The following is a 26,589-nucleotide window of genomic DNA, read 5'->3' as shown; positions in this document are numbered from 1 at the left end:
TAAAACGACAGTCTCAAGCAAACGTGTACTGAGAGGTTTTGTCAAACACTGAACTAAACTGAAGAAAAGCGTTGTCACTAAATGGAAACTCTCATATTGTTTGGGCCTATAAAACATTCAGGGTTCATGTAACTAAATTTGACCTCCATGGTGGACTAAAATCTAATGGTAATTCAAGTCAGATTTGTGGACTCTGGGGTGCAGACAGCAGCTCTTGGCTCACAATAGCCAATGACTCAGGAGGGCACTAGAAAGGGCAGCTAAGATAATATGGCTCTTTGCCCGGGCTGTGATTTGTACAGGCAGATGAATAGAAGCCTATTTGGGGCCCCCTAAAGTTCTGTGACGGGGTGTTTGGTGTCCATCACCAATTGGCTCTGGTTACTGCATACTTGTGCGGAGCGCGTCTGGTGTCAAGACTTTGATCGGTGGCTGCAGCTAAAAGAAACCCACTCATTTCATACTAATGAAACGATGAGAACCAAACAAACAATCACTGCATGGGTGACCGAATGAAACACCGTGTGCATATCAGATTCCTATTTTGAAAAGGTTAGACGTTAGTAATAAAGTGAAATCTGAACAGTTTCTCTAGCAGAACACATTTTATGGTGCAAGACGCTGGACACTGACATCTGTTTTACGTAGTGGGTATGGCCATGGGAAACAAACTTAAAACATCAAAAAGAAAAGTTTTGCACAGTCAGGTTTTTTGTAGTCTGGGCCGAATAAAAGTAAGAGCCTTTCTTTTGTTGGAGTCTGCAGTGTGGATTGTTAATTCAGGGTGAACACACAGCCACCCCTCTCTCGTATAATGAGCCCGAGGTCGTAAAAATGGTCCTAGGGAGGTCAAGACATACCACTGAATCCTCTGGCCATCACCCTAGTACCCAGTGGCACAGGAACACTGGCCAAAAACAACACGCCATCACACTAATAGATCTTCAGAAGTGCATAAACAATGAGGAGCTCATTCAGTCAAACTTTATGCGATGTCAGTGGTCAGGTTCTGGCCTCCTTTTAGCAGATTCCCCTGGACGTTTCTCTAACGACAGTGACCGTCAACCTCTGCAGAAACACAGCCGGCACTTTAAGTCCCTCCTCATTGAGCAATATGAAAAGATCAGTCGCCTTACTTTTACTTTGAAAAAGGAGTGGTGACCTACAACAATAGCTCTGCAATGAAAACAGAGGCAGGAATCATAACTCAAAGGAACTTCTTGAGATTTGCCCTTTCTTAAGAGTCATCCTGAATGTCCAGTTAATACGTCTTCCCACTGCTTGGTTGGCATGAAGACATACTGGTACAGCACACATATGCCAGCACACTTCCCCTTACAGTATGGGGGTTGTGCTTCCTTTGTGGTGACATGCCGCTGCTGATTTGGGTGTGGATCTCACTGACTTTATTACCAAACACGCGAACAGGGACAACCACAAGTGATATCCACAAAGCATTGTGACACCCAGATGAGTTCACATAAATTGCCTTATCGACCACTCCTGCTGTCAAAAAGGAACACAATAAACTAGCGCAACAAACATCCCATCCCATCATGACTTCAGATTAACGTTTATAGTGAGTAAACTGCCTCATACAGTAAGTGGTGACTTGGCACCATGTTTACTATAGCTTAAAGATAAGGCTAACTTATCTGCTATTGTTTCATTTACTGCCAGGTAGCAGAATAGTAATGTACAACATGTAATGATCTAGTGATACCACCAAGCATCGAAGCTGAAGTTGGTAACTGTAGAGCAAAAATAACTTTAGCTCTAGCCGAAACTGTGAATATATTCACACAGCACTAAATGACACAGATAATCTGTGAAAAAATGATATTCATCTGCCTACTCTACTGCCTCGTAGTGCTTCTAATGCTGTATTCACACTATGAGCCTCATTATCTGTGAGTTGCCGTTGAAGTATTGCTCGAGAGCTCGTTAATATATTAATATCTTCGCAACCTTGTGTGTGTCTGCTTCTCGCCATGAAGAACCTTGACTCAATAAATATTAATGCTTTTGGGCCCTATTTAACGTCACATTTCACCACCCCATTATATCCCCATGTGAACTGCAATGCAAAAAAAGTTAGCATAGAATCAGCTTCATAGCCTTACCACATGTGAACGGAAACAACCAGTTAAAGCTAAGGAGTTTCTAAAGCAGCTGTCAACCATGTCAATCCATGCTCGTGAACTGCCGTCAAACTGTCAAACTCCGCAGCACTGATCAAATATGAATCAAGATGCTGTCACTGCAGTGCCTATTTAGTGTACTGTTTAGCTGTAAAATGAGAAAGTTGGCCAGTGTGCTTGGAACTTAGGTTGACTATTTCCTACATGGTGGCCAGTTCTGAAACTCTCATTTTACAGCTAAACAGTACACTAAAATATGTTTCTCTGACTGGTTGTTTTGAGTGCAGTGCACCGAAGTCAATTCTAGCAAATGCCATTAGACGCAGTAGGACAGGGAGGAGGGACATGATTTTTTGCAATGACTATCTTTCTCATGCACTTCTTTCAGAGTATAGTGACAGTTTTAGCAGATATGACACAAAGTTTTGTCTTGTTTTTGCTTATGTGCCTTGCTATGTGCTTTTGTCTGTGGTTATATGCTTGCTCTGTGCTTATGTGCCCTTCTGTGGACATGCCACCAATCCGCTTTTATCTGGGCTTCTGGGCTTTTGTATGCTATTTTAATGTCTTTTTCTGATACACATCAACCTCCTGGGGACTCCAGATGCAAATTAGCCTGTATGGCTAAATCTGGCACATTTACGTGACTTAAAAATGCTCATGTTAATGAATGTATCCCTGTCCCTGTCTAAATAAAATAAAATTCAACATTGTTATTTTCATTAAAGTTGGCAACTGCAGCTTTAAAATGATTTTTAAAGTAAAACCGATACAAGATTTTTCATGGTTATTTCTTTGGACTAGTATCACTCTGACTTCCTTCATAAAACGGTTGCTAAGTATAAGTACACTGTTTCAAGGTATTTAATAGGTAGCCATAGCAACCAAACACAAAACAGAGGATAACAGTGACAACTGGCATGATGTAGGAAAGTCAGACATCACACAGACAGTAGAATAATATCTGAACAGCTCATCATTTCTTTATCAGCGTGTGTGTTTGTAATAGGAGACTGGACTATTGAACAAGGCCAGTTTACTAAGCCTCAGCACAGTGACATGCAACCTGCAAACACAACACAGCTACTCCATTTAGGCAGCCTGAAATTTATTTGGGGTCGACCTCTGTGTCTCAGACCAGGACTTGGCTAACTGAAATCTTAAGAAGCTTGACAGGCGTAGGATCAGGTGTTTCAGTTTGAGCAAAGGAAAGTATGGGGCCTCTTGCCCCCTGGAGTGACCCTCGCATGCCACGACTCTCCATACATCAGGTACCTCACTAATTACACTACCCCCCTCCTCTATCAATCCCCGCCTTTCCGCCTGTGGTTTCTTCCATTATCCATGAGTGCCTGTTCTGTTCTGTGCACACTAACCAGAGCCCTAATCCATCAGGGATACATTACATGGGAGCCTCCAGCGCTGCGAGCAATCCCCTGCAATTGCTCAGCTTTCTATGGGGGCCACTCCTATGTTGTGTAAGCAAGTGATGTTACACAGATTGTCACTACCAATCAATTAATAAAGTGGCATCGCTGCTGTTACATAATGCCATTTTCACGTTGTGCCGGTGGGTTATGGGGGAGTTGAAAGTGTGTATGGGTTGGAGAAAGAAAACTATGAGCAGCATTCCACCGGTCCATTCATTCATTCATGAGGGGGCTCAGCTCACCATATGGACCCTCTGACTGCTCAGCAGTGTGTAGTAGCAGAGGTTCAACACGGATGCATCAGGTCAAGATCTGAAAGCCAACTGGTGGTGTGACATTTTAGATGTTTTCACTGTTAAATCAGCTAATAATAGAATTACATGATTAAAAAAAATGTTCATAAGTTCTCCATTTTGCAGGAAGAATGAGTGTGACAAAATACATTGTAACTAATACACTGTACTTGAAACTAAAGCAAGGTTTACAGATGTTGAAACAATGATGATTCATCATTTTGTTTTTACATTCATAGAGCTGTCATACGCTTGGGAATGATTTAATTTTATCAAAGCATATCAAATCAAATTGCAGCCAGAATGTGCAATTTAATCTAATCTTTGCTAAATGACTCTAAAGCAAATCAACCCGCTGCTGGATTAAATCGTTACACCCCTGCTGTGTAGTGATAAGGTCCATATGCTGGGCAACAAGAAAGTAGCGACAGCAGGAACCTCTTAAACCCATTTTTTACTTTTAGCTGGTTATAAGTTGGAGTAGGAGTGAAATTTCTCTCATTAACACGCAAACTTGTAACACCTCTGTTAGACCTCCATCTACTTCCTGGCATTCTGCAGTGAATCAGCTAAACTCTTGCCAGTAAGCTAATTTGTTGCAAATCTCGCTGGTGTTCAGCCTTGCACAGTTGTTTGGAATGACCTGCAGGTGTATGTAAAACACGCCGACAGCCTCAAACCCAACTACTGAGAACTAATTAGAATACACTGCAGAGGCCTACAGCTGGGAATTATGACACATGTCGCCGTGATAATTGGCCTTCATTGTGCAAGCAGGATTGTCAGGACACATGGGCTGTGTTCTCAAGCCCAGGCTTGCACAAAAAGCCACTTTTACATATCGGGTAAGTACGAGGAAAAAGTTATTGCAGTCAACTGTAAAAGTCCTATAACTTGGACGGGATGCTTAAGTTTTGTCACAACAGTGGAAAACAGGTTCTAAAAATACAGGCTGTCTGTGCCAAACACTAACTGAAGCTTTCGTTTCTCTTTTTTTTTACAGTTGCAAATGGGGGATCGGTTCACCAGACTGGATCTAAAGAAAAGCTACCTCCACACAACATGATTCAGTCAGGAGCTATGTGATGGTTGACATTTTGAGGAGAGGCCAATCCAAAGCAGCTCAGAAAAATAAACAGGATAGTGCTTTTTCTTTTTTTAGATGGAGATCGAGTTAAACCCCCGAGGGTATAAAGTCACTCATTTGACAGTCAAAAAGCAAAAGCAGAGTCAACAACTTCTTTTATTTAACTTAAGATGATTCCTCACTATCACCACACAGCAAAACCACAGTGGGGTGTGTTGATGGGAGCCTTCCTATTGCATCCCAGAATGCTTTTCATCTCTAAGTAGAGTCTGGTGCCTGTCTTGGGGGGTTGGGGGAGTGCTTCTCTGGTGTATGTGAGAATGCCTCTTTTCTTTTCTTTTCAGCTGCAGGTCTTTGGCTCTGTGGGCGTCGAGACGCCAGACTTACAAATCTATCATGTTAATGAGGAAGGAATATACAAAATGAGGAATAAGGAGTACATTGACAATATGAAATAATAACATATTTGTTTTTAAGTCCCTGAGGCCAAGTGGTGGGAGTTTTAGTGTGTGTCAAGCAGCAGCAGTTATGACTGCAGGTCACAGAGAAGAAAAGGGAAGCTTCTGAAATGAATAGCGAGTAGTATGGAGGCAAAGACAAGCATGGCTAACAATCCTTTTCTGGTAGCTTTGCATAATGCCTCGGGCCAGAGAACAAGTGACAGAAAGAGAGCCACAGTATTAGTACGACAGAAAGATGAAGCAGAAAAACATGCAAAAAGTGTGATTGAAGTACACAGAAAGTCAAAAAGGGAGAGAAACTGAGAGACAAGTAAAATAGCAGAGTGTGTGTCAGTGTGTGAACTGAGGGAGAGTTGTACACACAGACGGAGAATGGACCAGTGGCTCGCTCAGCACATAGGCACACAGCTGCCCACAGACAGAATGGAGCTCTAATAGGGCCTTTCGCCTGCAACACAAAGACATTGCAAATGTGCACGTCTTGAGCACACACTGGAGTGCAGAGTGATCCCCTTTAAAAACCCACCGGCCTTAATTGCTTCCATAAATTATGTCTGAAGCATGTCCAAAACAAGTCTACGGGCTAACAATGCCAGAGCTGTTGTTGAGTACAAGTGCATAAACATTAAAAGCTAAAAGTGACAAGCAGCAACCAGTGTTTCTTCCTCTTCAGGCAGATACTGGGCTGGGTAGCGAACCTCCTTTGAACAAGACCAAATACTTCCGTTTCATCATAATCAGTAATCAGATAATTGCAGATTCAACAAGTAGTTTTGCTAATGTTAGGCTGCAGTCTTGTATGGTTGGTTTGTTTTATGGCAGTATTAAACGCTAATGAATATTTGAAGTTTGGAGGAACAGATTTTCAAAAGAATGTAACGAAACTCAAGTTCTGGCACCATTAGATAAAATCAACAGGTACAGCAAACAACACAGGTTCACCTGATGATTTGACAGATAAAATTAACTTGTACACGCCAAGCTGCAACATTCCAGCACTGGTTTATTTTCTTAAAAATCAAAGCCAGGTGTAGTCATCCTAATCTTCCCAAAACTGGAGAGGTGGATCAGAAATACTCAGAACAGGTTTCCTTTGAGCCTCACCAGTAAACATTAGGCATTTATCAACACCCCCTTTGTAATTAGACACTAGAGCTGACATGTGATTAAATCTTGCAGCCAGCTTTCTCTCTGCTTCACTTCCATCCTGAACTGCAGCTACACCTTGCATTTTGCGAGAGCATTTTCTGCAGGATTCTTGAGAAAACTCATTTCCTGTTTAGTTAACCAAACTTGCCGGCCATCCCCCTGCGAGTCAAGGACGACCGCTGCCATGGTGGCAGCCGAGAAACATTTCCAGGTATTTTCAATTAGGGTACTCTGGTACCAAACCAGTTCTCCGTGGTATTGTGTTTACAGTGTCCACAAAGATCAACCAACTGCCATGCAATAATAGAGAGGGCAAAACATAAGCACCAACAGTTACTTCCTAACCCACAAAAGAAAGGAAACAACACTGACAAATAGTAAGTAAAGTATGGAGCTCCATGCTGCCTTTCATTTGAACTTAAGGGGCTGTAAAGTAGTTTCAAAATTGAGTACGAACCCTGTCCTGCAATGACAGCCAACAATATGTCCACATATAAAAGACATAAGAAGACAATTATTCTTCATGGTCTTATGAGTATCACCGTGGCTGAGCTCGGTTTCTGTTTCATACATGTATAATGACATAAACCCAGTGTGTATGACTCATGTAGTCATAACAAAAGACTATAAACAATGTATATTTGGATTGGACTCAAATTATATATGCTCTGAAAACAGAAATAAAACTAAGGAGGAACAAAGTGGCTCATAGTGTCAACCTCTTCAGCTTAATAAATGATATAATATGCTCTGAAATGCATGGTTATTTGTTGATACAGAACCCAATCTCAAGATCAACCAAATCTAAATGTGTGGTGGAGATCTGTGAAAGAGATATGCAGCCAGGCCATATGACTCAAAGCACTCAAGCTGCTCTCAATCTCCTCTCACAGGTTGTGGTGAGGAGTCGTATGTCACTGTGAGCTGCAAGGCAACCACACTGCCTCTCTCCACCTACACAGGTACTGTATCTGACAACAGCTTGGGCTTTATTGCCACGGTTGATAGATGGAGGGGGAGTTTGCTGGCTCGTAGAGCTTGGTTAATGTGTGCAGCCCCTCTGTAGCAGAGTTATTAAGCAGTAACTTTGAATGCAGCAACAGGTTGGTGGGGCTGGGCGAGCAAACTGAGACTCTTTGTAAACACAGCAGCTGATTCAGTGCAGAAATGTTGTAATAAGTGAGCTGGAGTCAATAAAGTGACAACCATAAAGAGAGAAGCTGCACTTTTTTTTGAGATTAGTCTGGTTTCAAAGGGTAGCAGACTGGTTGCCATAATGCCTTTATATGTACTTTACTGGTTTTTGCCCCATAGTAACCCAGCAGTCACAGAGGAAACCCGGTATGAGCAGACAAAGTAAACTCCACAGCAGCAGAAGAAACACACTGATGCGTGCCTAAACACAGTTATAACTATCGTGTATCTGAGCAAAAAGCCCTACTACCTGGCCAGCAGAGCTCTTTCGAAGTTAGGTCATCTTCGACAAAGGGAAAGCAGGAACCAAAAAAGAAAAATCACAAAGTTTGTCGCAGTTGCAGCCGTCAGTTCAGCGTCACCAGCGCAGGACTGAGCCGGACTGCGAGCAGCTGAGAGCTCGCTGCTGCTTTCAGCCCTCAGCACTGATTGTAACAATATCCGCGTACGGACGAACCAAGTATAAGGGGGGAGACCGGAAGAGACGCGACCGGGCAGCAAACTTGTTTGGCAACACGACTACTAAGTTACAGCACACTTTAAGTCTTAAAGTTTAACTTTTTATTGAAAGCAACAAAACTTTTTAGTGTGTGATAACAGACGAGCTCAATTTTTGTTTTAAACAAACCCCCGTCACCCCTTCCAAGTTGGTACGTTCCCCTCCAGTCCTCCCTCAGGCATTTACAATTCTCATGTGCTACTTTCTACTACTATACTTTTCATTGATGTTAATGAAGCAAATAGCTGTTGACGTGTGAAAACTACAAAGAAAGTTACATTTATGCAACTTAACCAACCCAAAAAGTTGCTACTATGCCTCTTGGTCGCTTTCGTGTCTGTTATAGCCGCAACAAACCTAAAAAATGAGCCAGACATGCGTCAAAAAAGTAAAAAAGTCGATAAAAATGGCTTCAAAGTCTCACCGGATTTAATATATCACGCTGTTATATAGCCAAGGTGGTCATTCATCAAAAGACAGAGTGTGAAAAAGTCTGCCATGCCTTGAAAGAGGAATCTTTCCCACTTCCACATTGGCATCTCCTGCGATGGAAAACTTCACTGCTACACGGTGGAGTAATTCAATCAATCCACGAAAATCCTATTAGGGAGAGACTTCAAACGTGTTTCCAGGGAGATGGAGTGAGAAAACATAAATATTTGCAGTATCACACTTGAGAGGTTAAAATGAAAGCGTGGTATTCATGCTGGTGGGGCAGCCAGTGGGCTATGGCATGGAGTCTGAAACCCTTATAGGTTAATATTATGAGTGGAATAAAAGTGTAGCTTCGGACATGTGTGCCAACCCCAAAGCCATGAAAGTGCTGACGGTGGTAAATGTACTGTGCAGCTCAGTCCAGCCCGGCAAGATCCTCAGTTTGATGTTTTATTTCACTTCATGGTGGATGTTAAGAGAATACTTCTTGAGATGACATAAAGAAATGGCTTCAACTTCCCTTTTGATTAAAATGGGCCCTTATAACAAGACAGTTTTACTTCCTGAAGCCACAGTCTATAGTGTGTCAGAGACTAGATACACCCAGTTTCAAAATAACTAACATACACACAAGTAACATAACTGTCACCATATCATGAGAACAGTGAGTTCAAGAAACTTCCCCAGCAGTAAAGATTAACATAGATAAGTGATTTGTCTGAATGCTAATTTAACTGTGAGAACTTTTCTTTTCTCTCGGTTTATTGTCGCCATTATGCACCAAAATACCAAAGCAGATTCCTCGTGTGATTCTGATTCAGTGCAATCCTGTGTTAGGAATGATGCTCCATGGAAAAACTGACCAAATAACGCATGACTTTACTTAGGCAAACAGGATTGTGGTGTTGTCTGTTCCTTAGCAACATCACCTGTGCAAGGGAAATGAGTAGGCTGCAGAATATTCAACAGGGTAACTTCAGTACATATTAAAATCTATTGACACTAAAAACACTCAAAGACCTGCCTAACAAGATGTTTTTAAGACAGTGTGAGTGAATGTTGACAAAAGTAAAGGAGGGGATATTTAATGAACATTTCACTTCATGAGAAAATCTCTGTGAGAGCTGTAAACGTGGGCATAACATGCACATCCAGGCAGGATATACAGAGCCTTGTAAAATTCCAGGCTGTAATTCTTGTAAAGCTTCCATGTGTTTACTCAACAGCGTGCCCCAACATCGCCGGCTCCCATTGGACCCCTGGCTCGGCTTGCAATTAGGACTTAGAGTTTGACAGTTATTAATGATGCCATTGAGAAAGGAAATGGCAGACAGGCTTCTCTTCCACAGACGGCACGGCCTCTTGTTTATTCATTATGTCAGAAGTTCTTAATCATGGTCCCAGGGACCCCAGGCTCCGCTGGTTTCCAGTTTAGCCAATTAGGTACGGGCTATTTTTCACATGATGCAATTAACTACCTGGTCAGACAGGACAGTGGTTTTCACACTGTGGGTCAGGACTCTCAACGGGGTCCTTGAGAAGTAATTTGGGGACCTATCAGATGATTTATGGAATAAAGGGAAAACATATTCAGTACAAATTATTGTGTATATCTTCTAGCCCTTTTATAGAAAGAATATGAAATACATTTTAACCTCTAGGTGTATGGTAGCTAATCAAATCAAACAGTAAATAAATGTCCAGCTGAACTATTATTAAAAGTTGCCACAGGAAAGTAATATTACAGTCAAGTAAGTACTGTGGGTACAAAAATGTGAGGAGTTCATATACAAAAGAGAAGACGTTATTCAGAGGTAAAAGCAGCAGACACACAGGTTATTCAGCAATTATCTTCCGCAACAGATTAAGGCTTTGTTCTGTAATCTACAGAAAAGTCATGAGTTAACAGATATTCCTGTGTATGCATCAAAACAATTTTAAAAGCTACTGTGATAAAAAAATTACTTAAGTACTTTTTCTGGAATACCGCACAAGATACTGCTCGGTATGTTTTAGCACGAAGCACCGTTTTTAAAGCAACCATGAAACTGAAACTGAATTAAATAATCTTGTTAATTGTCTCTGTAAATGAATCACAAATATTAACAATCAATTTCATACAAAAGTGCCCAAAGTAAGCACTATGGATCAATGCAAAGTTAATACAACAGCAACAAAACAAAAATTATTTATTTCAAGATAACTGTCAGTCAGTTAAACTGCATGTCTGCTTCATTACACAGCTTCTTTTTTTTTTTTTTAATACAAAAAAAAAAATACTATCTGATGAGGTATTGTATAAAAAAGTCTGCACAGGTTTAATGATTTCCTGTGATAAACAGAAAAAACTGTGGCACAAAAACAAAACAAGTATCCTCTCAGGCCTGTGGTTCAATGTACTCGCTTGAAGATGAGTGCTGCCACACTGTTTCCCGTCTTGCCCCCAAACTGGAAACTCGGTGTAGGCAGCTCCTGCACAAACTCAAATCCTGTGAGGCAACACAGAAAAAATGTGCAGGTCAGAAAACACTGCCAAAACATCAACATGGTGCCTTGAACACAGATGCCTAGAATCTTTTCTTGTCGACTATGGCTACAGCAGGGTGAGGAGGAGAACTGGGAGTCAAGAACTATCCATCCACCATCTGTGGTGCTTCCTGGGGCCTAGTAAAGACAGGCTGTCAGCGTGACAGATGAGATCTCATGGCCCTTCGGCCCCCTGCAGGCTCTCCAGAGTGACTACACTGAGAGGAGTGACAGCTCGTGGAAGCTTGCCGAAATTCTGACTTTACAAGGCTGTTGTTGCCTGCAGCTTAACAACCTGCCAGGTAACTGTCGCGGTTGTAGAGCGGTGTCTGTGTTTTGACTGAGGGTCAGACAACAAAACGAAACATGTTTTCCCATTGTTTTAACACATTTACGACACTGCACGAATCCATTTAAAGATGCCCTGTGGAGTTTTCATGTAAACAAACATTTTATGTTTACATTCAGTGTTACACGACAAAAAACATTGTGTGTATCCTTGAGCTCTAACAACATGTCGAATGTACTTCCTGCCTCATAAAATATTAGCAAAACCAATTATTTGAATCCCGTATTGTTTTGCTACTTAGCAGTCTTCTTCTCTCCTCTCTATGTCGGCGCATTGCAACACATCTTGGCACATTACCACCACCTGTAAATTAGTTGGATCGTGTGAAACCATTGGCAAGACTATCTATCACTCCACCCTCATGCACATGCAGGAGATAAACACACGACGACCCACTCACTGACAAACAGCTCCGTAGTGCTACTACAGGTCAAAAACTCCACAGGGAACCTTTAATGTGACAAGCAAACATGTTACATTTTTATATTTTCAATGTGTTTTCTCCTTCAGGCAGCTATTCATTTTTATCTATTTGGTGACAACTGCAAAGTGGATAACCACATTGTACTGTGGCACAAGAATATACAATCGATTTCCTGAGGAAGGGACTATTTTATGTGCTGCATTACTTCTAAACTCAGGTATGAACATTAACCAGAACAGCAGCCATTTAGGTCTATTTATATACATATTTACCGGCGTCTTAATTCATTGTAATGTAGAGCCTGTAGCTGTCGTTCTCATCATCTGCTTTAAGACTGACTCTGACCAAAGCCTCATCCAAAACCTCTTCTCTTGAGTCAAATGCTTGCAAAGTGTGTGGCTCTTTCGAACAATACTGAGGAACATGCCAACACCAATCATGTGTATTTCTTAATATAGCATACTGCCTAAGACCTGTTGCAATACTTTAAAAGATGAATAAACTACTGCGGGCAGCCAGAAAATAATAAACTGGAAACTGTTTGAGCAATAGGAAGGTAATCTAATGCATAAGGAATGACTCGACATAATCCTAGTTTACATGTTTGATCAAAGGTCGGGTTTATAGAGAACTGCCTGTCTGACTGTGTTGGTTTGTGGAGAGTCAAGCAGCCGTGGAGGACTGTTGGAGAGCTGCATAGCCGAATAAGACAGTCCTGAGCAATGATGGAAGGTAGTAAAAGTTACACACATTGTGCATTCGACTAGAATCACAGTTACAACTTAATTGTTGGATAACAGTAAAGAGTATGAAACTTAAGCGCTCTCTAATAAAAATATTTACAACATTCAACAGAATCTATCGAAATAAATTATGAGTAGGACTGCATGATATGCAAAAACAATTGTATTGGGATTATTTTAACATATTGTGATTGCAATGGGTCGTAATTTTAGTGGGAATTGTAATTTCTGCATTTCATTTTCCAGAAAAAAAGACAATGATGTGTGTACCAAGCACGCATATTTCCTAATGTCTGGAGTATGATCTGTAGGCCTCTTAGTAGAACCACGATGCTTCATGTATGATGGTATGTTGTGACACAGTTCACCTTTATCAAAAAATTTCAGCTCCTGCAATTTGGCCATAATGTGTTTTCAATAATATGTTAATAATGCAACCCTAATTATCAGATGTGCAATAATTAACTTCAGTGTTTCCCCTCACCTTCACTGAATCGCTCTAGCAGCTGCTCTTTTGTCCAGTTGCAGGAGGTGATAGAGAAGAATCCTTGGTCCTTCAGAGCGTCTTTTAGAGTTTGGACGTAGAGTTTTTTGCCCTCCTTAGAGTTGTCTGGGTTTAAGCTTATTGCATCAAATGTTCCTTTGTCGATGCAGAGATCAAAACCCTTTAGATCCCCTCCACAGTTTAAGAAATCCATCTCCTAAAAGAAAGAAAAAGTAAGAAGTTAAGGAAAAGTCTGGCTCTTTAGATGCAGGGTGAACTATATGGTTACTTAAAGAAAACATCTTTCAGCATCCAGCAAGATTAAATGCGTTACACCTCACTGGTTAACTTTAAAACTAAATCCCAACTGCTGACAGGACAGCGGTTAATTCTGCGAAGGTTGCTGACCTACCATACCGCCAGTGAAAGGAGCCCTTTATCTGGACAGAGGGCAGAACACCAGATCTCTGGAGAGAGCTCCAGAGCCACATACTCACAAACCATGGGTCACAAAATGTCTGATTTATGCCAGATGATCAACAGTGATTCACTAGAGACAAAAATGCCTATATTGCTGCAACTGCCGGGAGTTAAATTTGAGTATGAGCCTGTAAAATGGAAAAAACTGGGAAGACGATGAAGGAATGTATGAAGGTGATGTGTCACAGCAGCAGTAGACGATGACTTATGTACATGGAGACGGGGCTTGACATAGATTTGAGACTAAGAATGACCTTTGAGGTAAAACCTGTTGAAGAGGCCTTTTTTTTTATCATGTGGCTGAAACTCCTCACACTCCCTCAAACTCCATTAAAGGCTGCACACACACACACACACACATACACACGAGCACATTCACATAAATTATTTTGGCATTTTGCTGTATTAAAGAAATACCAAAATACCATTTCTCTCTCGCACATACACACACACACACACTCATACAGACACTGTGCTCCCCCTGTCCAGCTAAGGTCAATATTGACTTCAGTAGAGAGCTTTCTGTCCAAGCTAAGCACACACCATCATAGGCGTGTGATGCATATAACATACCTGTAAGTGTATTATGCGTACAGGAGAGGAAAACTCACTCGTCACATCCCTTATAGCCACGCCAGCATTCATAACTTGTTTTTCTAGCGTGTATATGTTAAAAGATGTGTTAAATCCTGCCACTTCATTTGAGGTGGTTTAATCTGAATGGTGGGCAGACTTCCATCAGTTTCAGGGCCTTCTTGCTATCCAACTCTCCCACACGGTAAACACAGGAGAGTTTCCTCTGACCTTCCCAGGCTGGCTCACAGTATGATGAAAGCTATATTGTATCACTGACATTTAGAAATAAAGGGGATTAATGTTGTATCAATGGCTGATTTGTGCACAGCATTAAGATCCACCAGATACACTAAAATATGACTCTGCAGTGCTCAAGTGACGTGAATTTAATTTTTGCAGAAAATGTTGATTCACAACAGTCTTATTTACTGCAAAACCCACAAACCTTTCAAATCCCAATACGAAAGTATGTCTGGTATCAATTTGCATTACCTAACTGCTGCTTACTTTTTATTTCAATAATCATGTGACCTTGAACAGACTGCAGTCCCTGTGGTAGCTAAATGTGTTGGGACTCTATTCTAAGTTAAACGTGTGCTATAGTTTCAATGACAAACAAAGATGAACCCACCTTTAAAGTGACACCCGTCACATCCTCCGTCTGCAGAACATTTCTGGACAACTCTATAGACGCTGGAGAATAATCTATACCAGTCAGATTCGTGTATCCCTCTTTCGCCTTGACAAAAAAAAACAACCAAAAAAACAAAGGTTATCATCTGTTATAGAAATGTCTGAGAAAAGCAGTTTGTTAACAATCACAGTAAACCCAACAGTCATTTACAAACTATTGATTAAAATCTCAGGTCACCTCAATCACAAACATATTTTCCACTCAATTCCTAGAGGTATTTAGTCATGCAGATAGTATTTGGAAATGAATTGAGATTGCTTAGACATCTGCCATCCATCCATCCATCCAATTTTATCCCCTTCTCTGGGGCCGGGTCGCAGGGGCAGCAAGCCAGGCAAAGTATTCCAGACGTCCCTCACCCTAGCAAAGCTTTCCAGCTCCTCCTGGAGGACCCCGAAGGCGTTCCCAGGCCAGATGAGATATGTAATCCCTCCAGTATGTCCTGGGTCTAACTCGGAGCTTCCTACTAGCGGGATGTGCCCAGGAGGCATCCTGATCAGATGCGTGACCCACCTCAACTGACTCCTTTTCGATGGGAAGGAGCAGCGGCTCTACTCTGACTCCCTCAGGATGTCTGAGCTCCTTACCCTATCTCTGAGGTTGAGCCCTGCCACCCCACAGAGGAATACATTTCGGCTGCTTTTATCTGCAATCTCATTCCTTCGGTCACTACCCAAAGCTCATGACCGTAGGTGAGGTTTGGATGTAGATGGACCAGTAAATCGAAAGCTTCGTCTTGTGACTTGTAATTTGTTCTGATTTTGGTGACCTGACTCTTTAATGACACTCAAATTAAGTGCACATGGAATAAAAATCATAATAGTGTCAAAACAATGTATTTTTACTCTGTTCTCACACCAGTTCAACTAAGAAGGCTCCATTTCCAGTGCCGATGTCAAGGATGGCAGCATTTTCTGGGATCTTAGCTTTGTCCATCCATCGCAGCACGCGGCTCATGCTCTCCTCACCAAACCTAACAAGAAAACAGAAACACACAGACTTTAGTAATGAGGCAGGCTAATGACAGACTCTGATAATACTGCATTAAACAAATTTCTTTTTAGGAATCATCACATTTTAGCATGACAAATCCTAATACTGTAATAACCAGTGGAAATGTTGTTAGTTCTTGCAATGACTATAAATGAATGATTACCATATCTCACCAACATCCCCAATGTCTTTAAACGTCTCAAGCTCTTTCTGGTATGCATCTTCCCAACTGCAGAAAAGGAAAATCACTGACAATTAGTTATATACGGATAAATGCACAAATGACACATTGCTATATTAAAAACATACAACAAACAACAAATAGCCTGACTTATAGTTTATAAACTTACGTCACCATTAAAAAGTGTTTAATGGTTACAGGGAAACTAAGGTGACACTATATCTTCTCTAAACAGAAGGGAGCTACATATTTCTCTATTTAAAGCTAAGCTAACAGCTCTTGTTGTCTTGTAAACAATTCAACTTCCTTCTTGCTTTCAACACAACATGCTGGACTTGTCGGTAATTAATGAAACACTTATTGTGGAACTGCAATGTGGATAAAATGCACAAATAAGTGGTGGCTCTGGTTATGTCAGTTAATATAGCATAGTCGTTTTATCTTGTAGCTAATTAGCATGTAGCCTAACAATAATAACAAGCCACAACGTGAGTGCAGGTTGAAAAGACTACTTACTGTTCTTTAGTTCCGAGTTTTGAAGGTCCAAAATCGTTATCAGAGCTTCTGTCGTCTTCTTGGTCCGACGTATTTCCACTTTCCACGTCCACGCTGTCTGTGGGTACCTCCATGCTGGAGAGGAGGCTGTCAAGTCGTCGCCTACAGTTCCCAGAAGACGTTGCGTCCGAGGAGCGTGCTTGCAACCGCAGGGGGCATCGGGATTGATAGGGATGTTTCCATCATGGCGGCATCCATTTCAGGTTATACTTTTAGTTCTGTGTGTTATCACAGCGCGAACAGCAACTCAGATCATGTAAGTATTCACAGTTATGTTGACAAACTATTAGGCAATGGTTGCTATAGCATGCGTGGCTCGGCGATGTGTGTAATCGTTCACCAACGCCATTAGTTTGTGTTGTTTTCCAGTGTCATCATCCTGTTGCTGGCTAGCTAGTATTGGTTCCGTCTATTTACCGGCAGGTATGGCTCAATCAGACTGTGCAGCTACAGCAACATGAAAACATGACTGGTGATTTTAAGATGGCCTCATGTGTTACAGCTGTATATGCGTTAAATATCCAGTTGTAACACTATATATAACGAGTCATATATACGATTATGTGCTGTATCAATATGAGAAATACCTGTTGGGAAAGTTTGAGTTCCAGGAAATACTCCGTAGTTAGCTACCTAGCATGTTAGCTAAGCTGCCAAGTCAAGTGACTTCCGTGTGCTGGTGTCGCAAATGACTACAGTCACCTCCATCTGTTACCTGATATCGGTTTAGTGGGCCATAAAAAATATGAACCTAACGCAGTGATTTTCTTATCTAGGTTACATTAAATCTTTTTGTTTTTGTCGTGTCTGCAATGCTAGATTAGCTCGTTAGCCACCTAGCTAATCTTACTTGCATTTAAGTCAATAGGGTTTCACAAAGTAACTGACGTGTATGAGTATTTTTCTTTTTTATTGGGCTTTAGAAACGCAGTCGAGGAGAAATGCTTTGTAGTTAGGGTTTGGAAAGAAATACAAATGTTAAGAGCAAACGAAGCTAACGTCAGCACTGTTTACGTCCCTGTTCCTCTTGTCGAGACTTTAAAAGTCGGCCTGGACAGGTGGATAGTTGCTGTTTACAAGTTTGCCTGCATTCCTGACATGCAGGAAGAGTAATGGCAGCGCTGTCGTTTAGCACCACCTGCCACGTCTTGTGAGGAATAAACAACTTAATTTACTCTCAGAATAAAAAGTAGATTTGGAAGAATGCCTTGATTATGATCCAGTGCTTCTGATAGTATTGTCTTATGTGCATTTCATGAAAATGTTATTCATTTGGCTAACCTTTATTCTGTATAGTAGATCACATTACTGTCAGGCAGCAATTTATATTTTTTAAAAAGGAAATCCGGTATTTTTTAAATTAATCAACACATTATTTAGCGTATAAATATCTAAAAATAGTGAAAATGTCTATCACAATTTCTCAGAGCCCAACACCACATCTTTAAAGCTAAAGTTTTGTTTAATCAACAGCAACAAAGCTCAAATATTTTTAATATATATCTGACTACAGCAAATCCTCTCATTTGAGAAGTTGTCACCAGAGTGTGTTTGGCATTTTTCCTTGATAAATAATTTGACTTAACGTGCCCTAACCATAGTTTTGTCCAAATGTATTTGCACAGGAGGGCTTCCTATTAGGAGATGTAAGGCAAGAAGAGACTGTGAGCATCAGTGACACACAGATCAGCAGTGCAGAATTGCTCCAGGTAGTAGGTAAGACCTGAAACAAAACCAATAACATTGTGGGGTGTTGAGCAGTAAGTAACTGATCGATGCCAGTCTGTGACAGAAGCCTGAAGAGGCAGTAAAGAAGTCCATAGGATCACAACTGCGTTGGTCTTTTTCCCAGAAGACATTTTGATATATCATAGTGGGAAAAGCACAGGTGTAAAATAATGATAATAGTAACAATGATGGCTGATTCTATTTAGGTGCTTCAGTGTCAAGGTCCTGGTACAGTGCTCGGGACACTTGAAAACACCAGAGCCATTGTTAAGGTTATTAATAACACTTGTGCTTTACAAATACAGTTGTTACACAGCACATTTTTCAGTATCAGTCAAGCAGACTGATGACAACAGGGGACATTTAATGAAGGGGCCACACTCAGTTTGAGTGATTCTTGGTCAGCTTAAAGACAGGAGAGCCACTGGAATCAGTATAACATGTTCATCTGAAAATATGGCCATATGTTTAAAATATTAACGATGGATCATACAGTTTTGCAGTTGTGTTGATTACATGGTTTTACTGTTTCCTGAATCTATCCTCTGCCCCCTCAGTCCTATTAGGAGAAGCATGTTTGGATGCATCTGAATGTGAATATGTAACTGGGAAAGAAATTATGCCAATAAGCAGCTTTTTGCTGGGCTCTTATCCTTCTGCTTTAGTCACAGAAGTGCACAGATTTATGCTAATGAGCTCTGTTTTAAAGTGGTTGAAATATGAGTGTGCTTGGTACGTGTTTTTGTGTTGTATACTAAGACAACTAAAACTAAAAGCCAATATAACAATCAGTAACAGAAGCGTTACTGTTTTGTGGGTTCAGGTTCACTGTTTGTGTTGCTTTAACGGCCAAAACATAAATTTTTTGGCCATACAAATTGCAGGTGCCTTTAGGAAAATGATAAAGATACCTATGTGAATGACAGCTTTTAAAGAATTGCACCTATGATGGTATTTAACTGAAACATCTGTCACTGTTTGTTTCCAACAGAAATCCATAACCATGATCCTTGTGCACAGTTATTTAGGTAAGATATGAGCTTGTTACTCTCGACTATCTACTAATATCATCAGTTATCCATTCATGTAGAGTTGTTGAACATACACTGCTGGAGGGGGACAAAAACGGTCAGCCAACAGCCGGCCATGTTCATTTAATTTTGGAAAACATGACAAAACTTTGCTGTAACACATGCATAACAAGGTTAAGTAGTTGCATTTTATAGGAGCTGTTGTTACCTAATGCACGTAGAGAGCCGAGAGCTCTGAGCATGTATTGTTGTTTTGTCCCTGACAGTTTAAATGGAAACATCACTTTCCGTACATCCATTTTGGCACAGGCTGAATTAATTTGACATTGGACAGTAGATGGCCCCATCAGACAGGACTGGGTAAAGGAAGTAGGCCAAGGCAGCGGAGGAGTAGGAACATGATGAATCAGTCTCAACTTACGTGTTTGTTTGTTCTCCCTTTCATCAGCTTTTATGACTACGCAGGCAAAGTCAAAGAAGAAAATCTCAACAGCATTCTTAAAGATAGGCGGAAAGTGAGTGAATCGTCCTTTCAACATACATTGTGGCTGATGTCCTGCTGAATGTCAGAGATACTGTTAAACCAAGGCTACACTAACATGAATCTGAAATCGGGCATGAATTTAATTTTTTCAGATTTTTGATTTAAGTCGTATCATAAACTAACAAGTGATTGCAAACTATTAAGAGCGTGATTGATCGGTGTATATCAAAATATAAATTGAATTTAGCTGTGTGGAAAGTCCTGATTTCAACAAATATATTATACTACATGTACAGTTGTATTGAAATAAATTATGCTGCCTTTTCTATTCGAAGTATTTTAAATAAGCAGCTGTACAGGTTTCATAATTATTAGTCTCAGTTTTGTGTTTGATTTTTGCTTCATCCTAAATGGGGTTTGATTCATGAGACTTAACTGGATTAAACGCATTTTAAAAGATCTGTTTCTTCGGCCGTGCAGAACGTCATTGGTTGGTACCGGTTCCGGAGGAACACGCAGCAGCAGATGTCGTTCAGGGAACAGATCATCCACAAACAGCTCACTCAGCTGCTTGGTGTGCCCGACCTCGTCTTCCTTCTTTTCAGCTTCATCTCCACCGCCAACAGCTCCACGCACGCACTGGAGTATGTACTCTTCAGACCTAACCGCAGGTAATAACTGCATGTTGACCAACATGAGCAAACACACACGCAGTCGCTGTTTCTGTCTTTATTGTCTGATCAATAAATATTTACTCTTGTCTAGACTTTTGCTTTCCAGAGAGGCACCTCTCATGCTGCCTGTTTATTCTGTGTCTAAGTTTATTTCAGGATGGTCTGATCTGATCAGTATCAGGGCTGATAATAACCTTATGTAGTGGATTGGGTGGGAGTTATTACGTGGCTGACCCACAATTGAATACAGTTTTTTTTATCATCAATAAAACATAAAGGTTTTGCTACAAATATTCAGTCACTGTCCTCAAGTTACGTCACATAAAAATGATCTCAGTGAGATGCATGAAGTGAGGTATTTAGATTTAAAATTCAGGAAAGGGGAGCACTGGTATTGCATTGGCAATGGATATTGGTAGATAACCTGAGCTGAGGTACTGGAATGGTCCATCCCGACTTTTGCACATGTTCTGTTTTAAAATGTAGGTATTATGGTCGGAACATGAGACATGACAAACTTGATGCATATACATGTATTCATCTGGATTTAATATTTATATAAAGTAACACATTATTAACACTTTTTATAAAGTCAAAATGCAGAAATGGTAACTGTGGAGAGATTTATCTTTCATGCCATTTCAAGTATGCCATGCTTCAGCAGCGCTAACTGGCTGGCTAATCTCCTCTCAGTAGGTACAACCAGAGGATCACCCTCACAATCCCAAACCTTGGCAACACGAGCCAGCAGGAATACAAAGTCTCCTCAGTGCCGAACACCTCACTCAACTACACCCAGGTCATCAAAGAGCATGGGTAAGGTTTGGATTCTCTCTTTGCACTGCGCCCGTGTTACTGCTAGCTCCCATTCTGGGGTCAGGAAGAGTTTAGAATATGTCTCCTCTGATATGCGTGGAGTTTGAACAGCCACCTGTTTTCACCTGACAGCATACTGCAGCTTCACCTTGAGGGCATAACGTGTGCATCGCCTCCGTGCCGGGGCCTCAGCTACTCCGTGGGAGTTGCTTTCCTTCCACAATCGCTTTTATGTTTGATGTGGTGAACTGCCGGCAGGGATTTAATCGTGTCTCCTTGGTAGTGTGCAGCCTCAGAACATCCAGCATTTGTGTGTGTGTGTGTGTGTGTGCTAGTCCTAGTTTACACATGACACTGTGTGTCAGACATGTGCGGGTGGCTGCCTGCAGTAGAAAGCTGGTATGTGACAAGTTACACATGCTTCTGCTTGTATTTCTGTGTCTTTGTATCTAAACTTAGACCCACTCTTTCTGTTTTAGAAAGGTTGAATACTGTGTGTCTGTGTCATTCAGACTGCAGGGGACTAAGCTAGGCCCGTCTATCCACCCTCCAATAAGATCACTATTATCACCTCAGCTCATTCAGCCGATGTTTTTGTGTAACAGCCAATAGAATTAGTTTGATTTATGATACAGAAAACGACCACAGTTTAACTTCTACATACATACCTTTACCGCTTGAATGCCTTTAAATCGTTTGATCTCAGTGAAGAAACTGGGTTAGCATGTACTGTGTGGTGTGATTTATGACGTCTTAAATAATGTAATGGATATCTTTACTGGTAAATATCATTCCAGGGCGGAATTCTTTGACAAAGATGGTGTTATGAAGGATATCCGAACAATATTCCAAGTCTACAGTGCACTTCAAGATAAAGTGCAGGTGAGTCTGATAATGGATAGCTGAGACAAGTAGTGAAATTGCTTGCTAAATGGCTTTGTTATTGCTTTCTGTGTGAGTTTTTCACCTGTTTGTCTTGTTTCCAGGCTGTGTGTGGGGAGGTAGAACAAAGTGAACGCGTGAAGGAGAAAATTCAAGAGGATGTGAACAAACTCAAACAGCAAATTGCTCTCAGGAAACGCAAGACGGCAGAAGAGGAGAGACGTACGTGCTTGTTTTGGATTCTGTGAAATGGAATTGTGTCATTTAATTTAAAAAGTGTGCTGGTTTGAAACATAAACCAGCCTCAGATCAATAGAAAACAGCAAAAACAAGAAAAACTTCAGTTGCTCTGAGTTGATCCCTTACCCTCAGGCCTTTTTTAAATATTTGATCAGTCAACCAGCCAAACTTGATTTCCTCACTGTATGTGCTAACACTTTGTAAAAATGTCCACATGCTGTACCCTTTTTACCACTTATATCTTTCTGTCCGACAGGGCTCCGTGAGGCCCAAAATGCAGACTCCCATCCCACTCCAGAGGAGAACACAGAACCTTCTGAGACGTCCCCTCTTTCCAGGATAACTTTCCACACACCCTCAGCTCCGGAGCGGCCCAGTACCTCACCTAACCCACCATCGTATTCTGACCTCTTGTCCCAGGATGACTCTCTGCTCTCCTCTTCTTCCCCACCTACCAGTGCTGCTCTACTGCCCCGGCCCCAAGCTGTGGGCTCTCCAGGACACCCTACCCCCGGCCCACTGGGGATGGGTCTGGGTCTCGGGCTGGGCCTGGGCCTCAGCGCCACCTCTACACCCGTCACAGCGTCCAGCACCCCGTACCTTGGCAACGGTGATGGGTCGAGCTCTGACTCGTTAGACAGACAAGCTGCAGGGCAGGAAGACGATGATGACGATGAGGACGACGACGACGATGAGGATGAGGACAGTAGCGAATATGAGAACTTAGTGAGTGAAGCCAGTCATCTGCCAAGCGTTTTAACGCAAGGCCGACCAGCCGCCCTCAGTCCAGACGGGGACGCTCGTGGCTCACAGACCACATAGAAACATGTCACAAGGTGTGTACGGGACACGATTAAGTGACGCACCTTGAGAGGTGGGCATCTCAAGCAATCAAAGATAGACAAATATAGACAAAAGAAGTGCCAGTCCTGAAAGTGAAAGGCATGCACAGGTGGTGTCCCGCTGTGAGTGTTTCTTGTCTTAGGCTGATCTCCATTTTAAGGGGAAACTATGCTAGGCTTTGCAGGCTTAATAGGTGTGTCTCACTGGGGGAAAAAGTCATCCGTTTTCAGTTTTTGTTTTTGGAATGGGGTCAGTCCGGGTACTTCAGTGTGGATGTTTGGCTCCCTTAAAGACAGGCCCTGCTTCATGCTTTCTGTATGTTTTTCTTTCACATCTGCATCACCATCTCTTGAGCACCCACTCTTGCATTACCTCTTGCACTATTTTTTGCCTTTTTTTTTTTAAACAAACCATGAAAGAAAAGCAAAGGGAGAATATTCTGCGGCCTTCAAACAGTTTTTTAAAAATAAGTAGGCAAATGGTTGTTAACTTTTTATTTTTGAATTTGAAAAAGTGATATATATGTAACTAGAATTTCTGTATCATGCACATTTCTCTCATTTGATTTTGGACTTTATTAGATTTTTTTTCCATGTTCCACAGTCTTTAATTAATCATACAGCTGCCTATTTAAATGATGAAGTATAGATTTCAAACAAAATTTACTCTGCCACTTCTATAATGGGTGCTTTATATATACATATATATATATATATATTTTGTCAGATTAATAGTTAATCTAATTTGATTGACAAGAATGTCAATGTCTTGTTCCTCTTGGTTAACACTGAAATTGTATGCGCTTTGCTGCACTTAACAAAATTTAAGATTTCTTTATTATTGTGCTATACCAATGCTGTCATGTTGTGCCACTTGAGTAGTCGTCTTCAACCACCCTGAGCCAGACTCGGCTCAGCTTTTGTGTGATGTACGGGGCTCACAGGGCAAACACAATGTACTGTAGCTTTACTAACCAGATGCTTAAGGTTCCCTTCTGCTGCTGCAACACAGAGAGCTACCACTAAAAAAAAAACTGCATCTGTCTGTTCTTCATATAAAAACCTGGCTGCTACTTCAACTTCACAGTGCTGGTTGTCTCCAATACTACTGACCGTGATCATATAACCACTTCAAGCTCACTTCTCACTGACTTGTTCTCTATTAAAGTCATAATGGAAGGCTGATACCCCCTGTAGTGTGTGAATTGTAACCTTGGGAACAAAGCGAGCGATCACCTTCCCGTCTTGGCATAGCGGACAGCAGACCTCATGTATTCTGACCCGGTTGGGTCAATGTTACGTGTATGGACCTGGATAATGTGATGAAAACACCATGACCTTGCTTCAGTATACAGTGCCTTTCACTCAGGGCAGTTTCTATCTGCACACATTCACAGATCTCTCTCGAGGGGTAAAATGATGACAAATTGAATTGTGTTTGCAATAATCAACTTCCAGCTTTGTTTTTTGTTTTTGTTAATCCTGCAGATATATGCCTCCTTTCCCATGATGTGTTTTGTCTACCTGAAACATCCCTCACTGCTTCCAGAAGCTGTTTTCCTGTCTTACTTTCACTGATGACTTAAGCGGATCTGCATTTCATGGTTGCAGCTGTGACTTTGCTTTATTATTTTTTTTAAAAACTGGAATTACAAATGTAAAGTCAGAGGGAATCTGCTTAGTAACTGATACTTCCTGCAAGGCACAGGTGGCATAATGAGCACGACTGACACGGGCTGTTTGAAGACAACTGAGTAACACGGTGTGGATTGAATGGGGGTGCTGAATGTAGGACACCCTCCTTGCATGGACTGGTCAATTCTAGACACTGTTATATTCAGCACGGACAGACAATTGCACTGCGCATGGAGGACGTCTTAACATCGGCAGGTTGCACTCACAAATGAAGACATGTTGTGGTGGGAGAAGCTTTGCCTTGTGAACAAGCTCCGCTTTATTTACACGTCCTGTTTGTATGTCATGTTTTTGGCCTCATTTGCCCTGATGTGTAATGCCAATGCATCACTTGTCGGGAACTGGCACTCAAAATGTTACTTAATAATCACCCAGAGTAACACAATCACACAATGTTAAAAGAAATGACAAAAATTTGTTAGGATTATGGTTTCCTTTGAGTACTGGAATATAATAAGGAAATATATAATGAATGTATAGTAGACAAGGGAGGGGGGAGGGGGATAGCATTTAAACAGCACTTACTGTATAAGCTTGTCTCAGTTGAGTGTTGTGGTGGTATAGAGCAGCAGTTCTCAATGTTGGTCCTCACTCGTAATCCTTGCCCTCAGCTCCGAGATGATTGCTTTTTAAGTCTTTCTTTCTGGCATCCCCAGGTTTAACCCTGACTTGATGGCCGGGATGAAAACCAGCAGGGCTCAGGGGCTGAGGGCCGCTAGTTTTTTAAGAGTGCGAGGACCAACATTGTCAGGATCCTATACCTTTCAAGTTCCAACATAGTACAAATATACACTCATGTACTCTTACTGTATGGGTTGACCCTTCCCTTTCTTCCCCCGAGTGGGCCATTGCAACATCAACACCTCCCTGAAAGCACAAAGTCCAGTGCACAGCTTCGAGCTTCTCAGCTTTTATCTGGATTTGTGTACTTGATTGAAAGTAGACCAAGGACTTGCTTGGACGAGCACAGAGAATATGGTTCTTAAAGTGGGGGATAATAAATGAGACATGCATATGTGACTTGATGTGCCTTTGTTTTCTTATTGCAGAAAAGTACCACTAATGTGATTTTAAAATGCCTTAAAATGTATGTGGTTACATTTTTAAAAAAAAGTTTTGCAGGTTAATAAGAGAGCATAAAACGACAAGAAGCCATTTTTAGCTTCCTCTGAAGACTTGTGCAAAACCACATCTTGTAATTTAATTTTGGATGTGTATATCTATGCGCAAAACCTACTGGTGCTTGTGTCAATGACATCACATCGGAGGGACGGGCTTTCCTGTGAACAAGACTTGCATCCATGCATATATTTTCCCAGGTGAACAAATTATCGGATAAACGTGCAAATTAATTTTCTCCTTCGAAATGCGTGCAGACGCCCCCATGCACATTAATAACACCGGAGCGCTGAGAACTGTTGCTCAAGCTGTCATGCATTTACTGCAGACTGCTTGCTGCAGTATTTTTACGATGACATCATCCCCTTATCCCTTTTGAGGGGA

The 26,589-nt window shown here is 41.4% G+C and overlaps 3 protein-coding genes across 4 annotated transcripts in view; 1 reads left to right on the top strand and 2 right to left on the bottom strand.

The window, feature by feature from the left end:
* Positions 1-8,163, bottom strand: part of LOC126406904 (protein FAM53B-like) — a 29,890-nt gene extending 21,727 nt beyond the window's left edge. For both annotated transcript variants that reach the window (XM_050071462.1, XM_050071464.1), the window contains exon 1: positions 8,006-8,163. The gene's annotated coding sequence lies outside the window, so the exon portion shown is untranslated. The remainder of the gene's footprint in view (positions 1-8,005) is intronic.
* A 1,862-nt stretch (positions 8,164-10,025) lies between these two features.
* Positions 10,026-16,826, bottom strand: eef1akmt2 (EEF1A lysine methyltransferase 2). Its single transcript, XM_050070998.1, has 6 exons — positions 16,656-16,826; positions 16,122-16,187; positions 15,824-15,938; positions 14,903-15,010; positions 13,216-13,432; positions 10,026-11,178 (listed from the first exon to the last, which is right to left on the bottom strand). The coding sequence occupies exons 1-6, from the start codon at positions 16,766-16,768 to the stop codon at positions 11,081-11,083; spliced, it is 717 nt and encodes a 238-aa protein (XP_049926955.1). The 5' UTR covers positions 16,769-16,826; the 3' UTR covers positions 10,026-11,080.
* abraxas2 (abraxas 2, BRISC complex subunit) lies at positions 16,816-26,106 on the top strand. The gene is made up of 9 exons (XM_050070997.1): positions 16,816-16,950; positions 18,320-18,410; positions 19,414-19,450; positions 19,902-19,968; positions 20,418-20,608; positions 21,305-21,427; positions 22,225-22,309; positions 22,414-22,531; positions 22,806-26,106. Exons 1-9 carry the CDS (start codon positions 16,879-16,881, stop codon positions 23,369-23,371), a joined length of 1,350 nt encoding a protein of 449 aa, XP_049926954.1. The 5' UTR covers positions 16,816-16,878; the 3' UTR covers positions 23,372-26,106.
* Positions 26,107-26,589: the final 483 nt, after the last annotated feature.

This window comes from Epinephelus moara, chromosome 19, assembly GCF_006386435.1.
Source record: "Epinephelus moara isolate mb chromosome 19, YSFRI_EMoa_1.0, whole genome shotgun sequence".
NCBI lineage: Eukaryota > Metazoa > Chordata > Actinopteri > Perciformes > Serranidae > Epinephelus > Epinephelus moara.
The sequence above is the reverse complement of the archived record's forward strand: the minus strand, read 5'-3'. Positions and strand labels throughout refer to the sequence as shown.

Excerpts from the sequence above, each read along its gene's own strand:
- eef1akmt2 (XM_050070998.1), bottom strand. The coding sequence starts at position 16,768 with ATGGAGGTACCCACAGACAGCGTGGACGTGGAAAGTGGAAATACGTCG. Across the intron at positions 15,939-16,121 it reads GGGGATGTTGGTGAGATATG|GTTTGGTGAGGAGAGCATGA; the intron begins GTAATCATTCAT and ends TTTTCTTGTTAG. Across the intron at positions 11,179-13,215 it reads GCTAGAGCGATTCAGTGAAG|GATTTGAGTTTGTGCAGGAG; the intron begins GTGAGGGGAAAC and ends GTTGCCTCACAG.
- abraxas2 (XM_050070997.1), top strand. The coding sequence starts at position 16,879 with ATGGCGGCATCCATTTCAGGTTATACTTTTAGTTCTGTGTGTTATCAC. Across the intron at positions 19,451-19,901 it reads CCTTGTGCACAGTTATTTAG|CTTTTATGACTACGCAGGCA; the intron begins GTAAGATATGAG and ends CCCTTTCATCAG. Across the intron at positions 20,609-21,304 it reads CTCTTCAGACCTAACCGCAG|TAGGTACAACCAGAGGATCA; the intron begins GTAATAACTGCA and ends ATCTCCTCTCAG.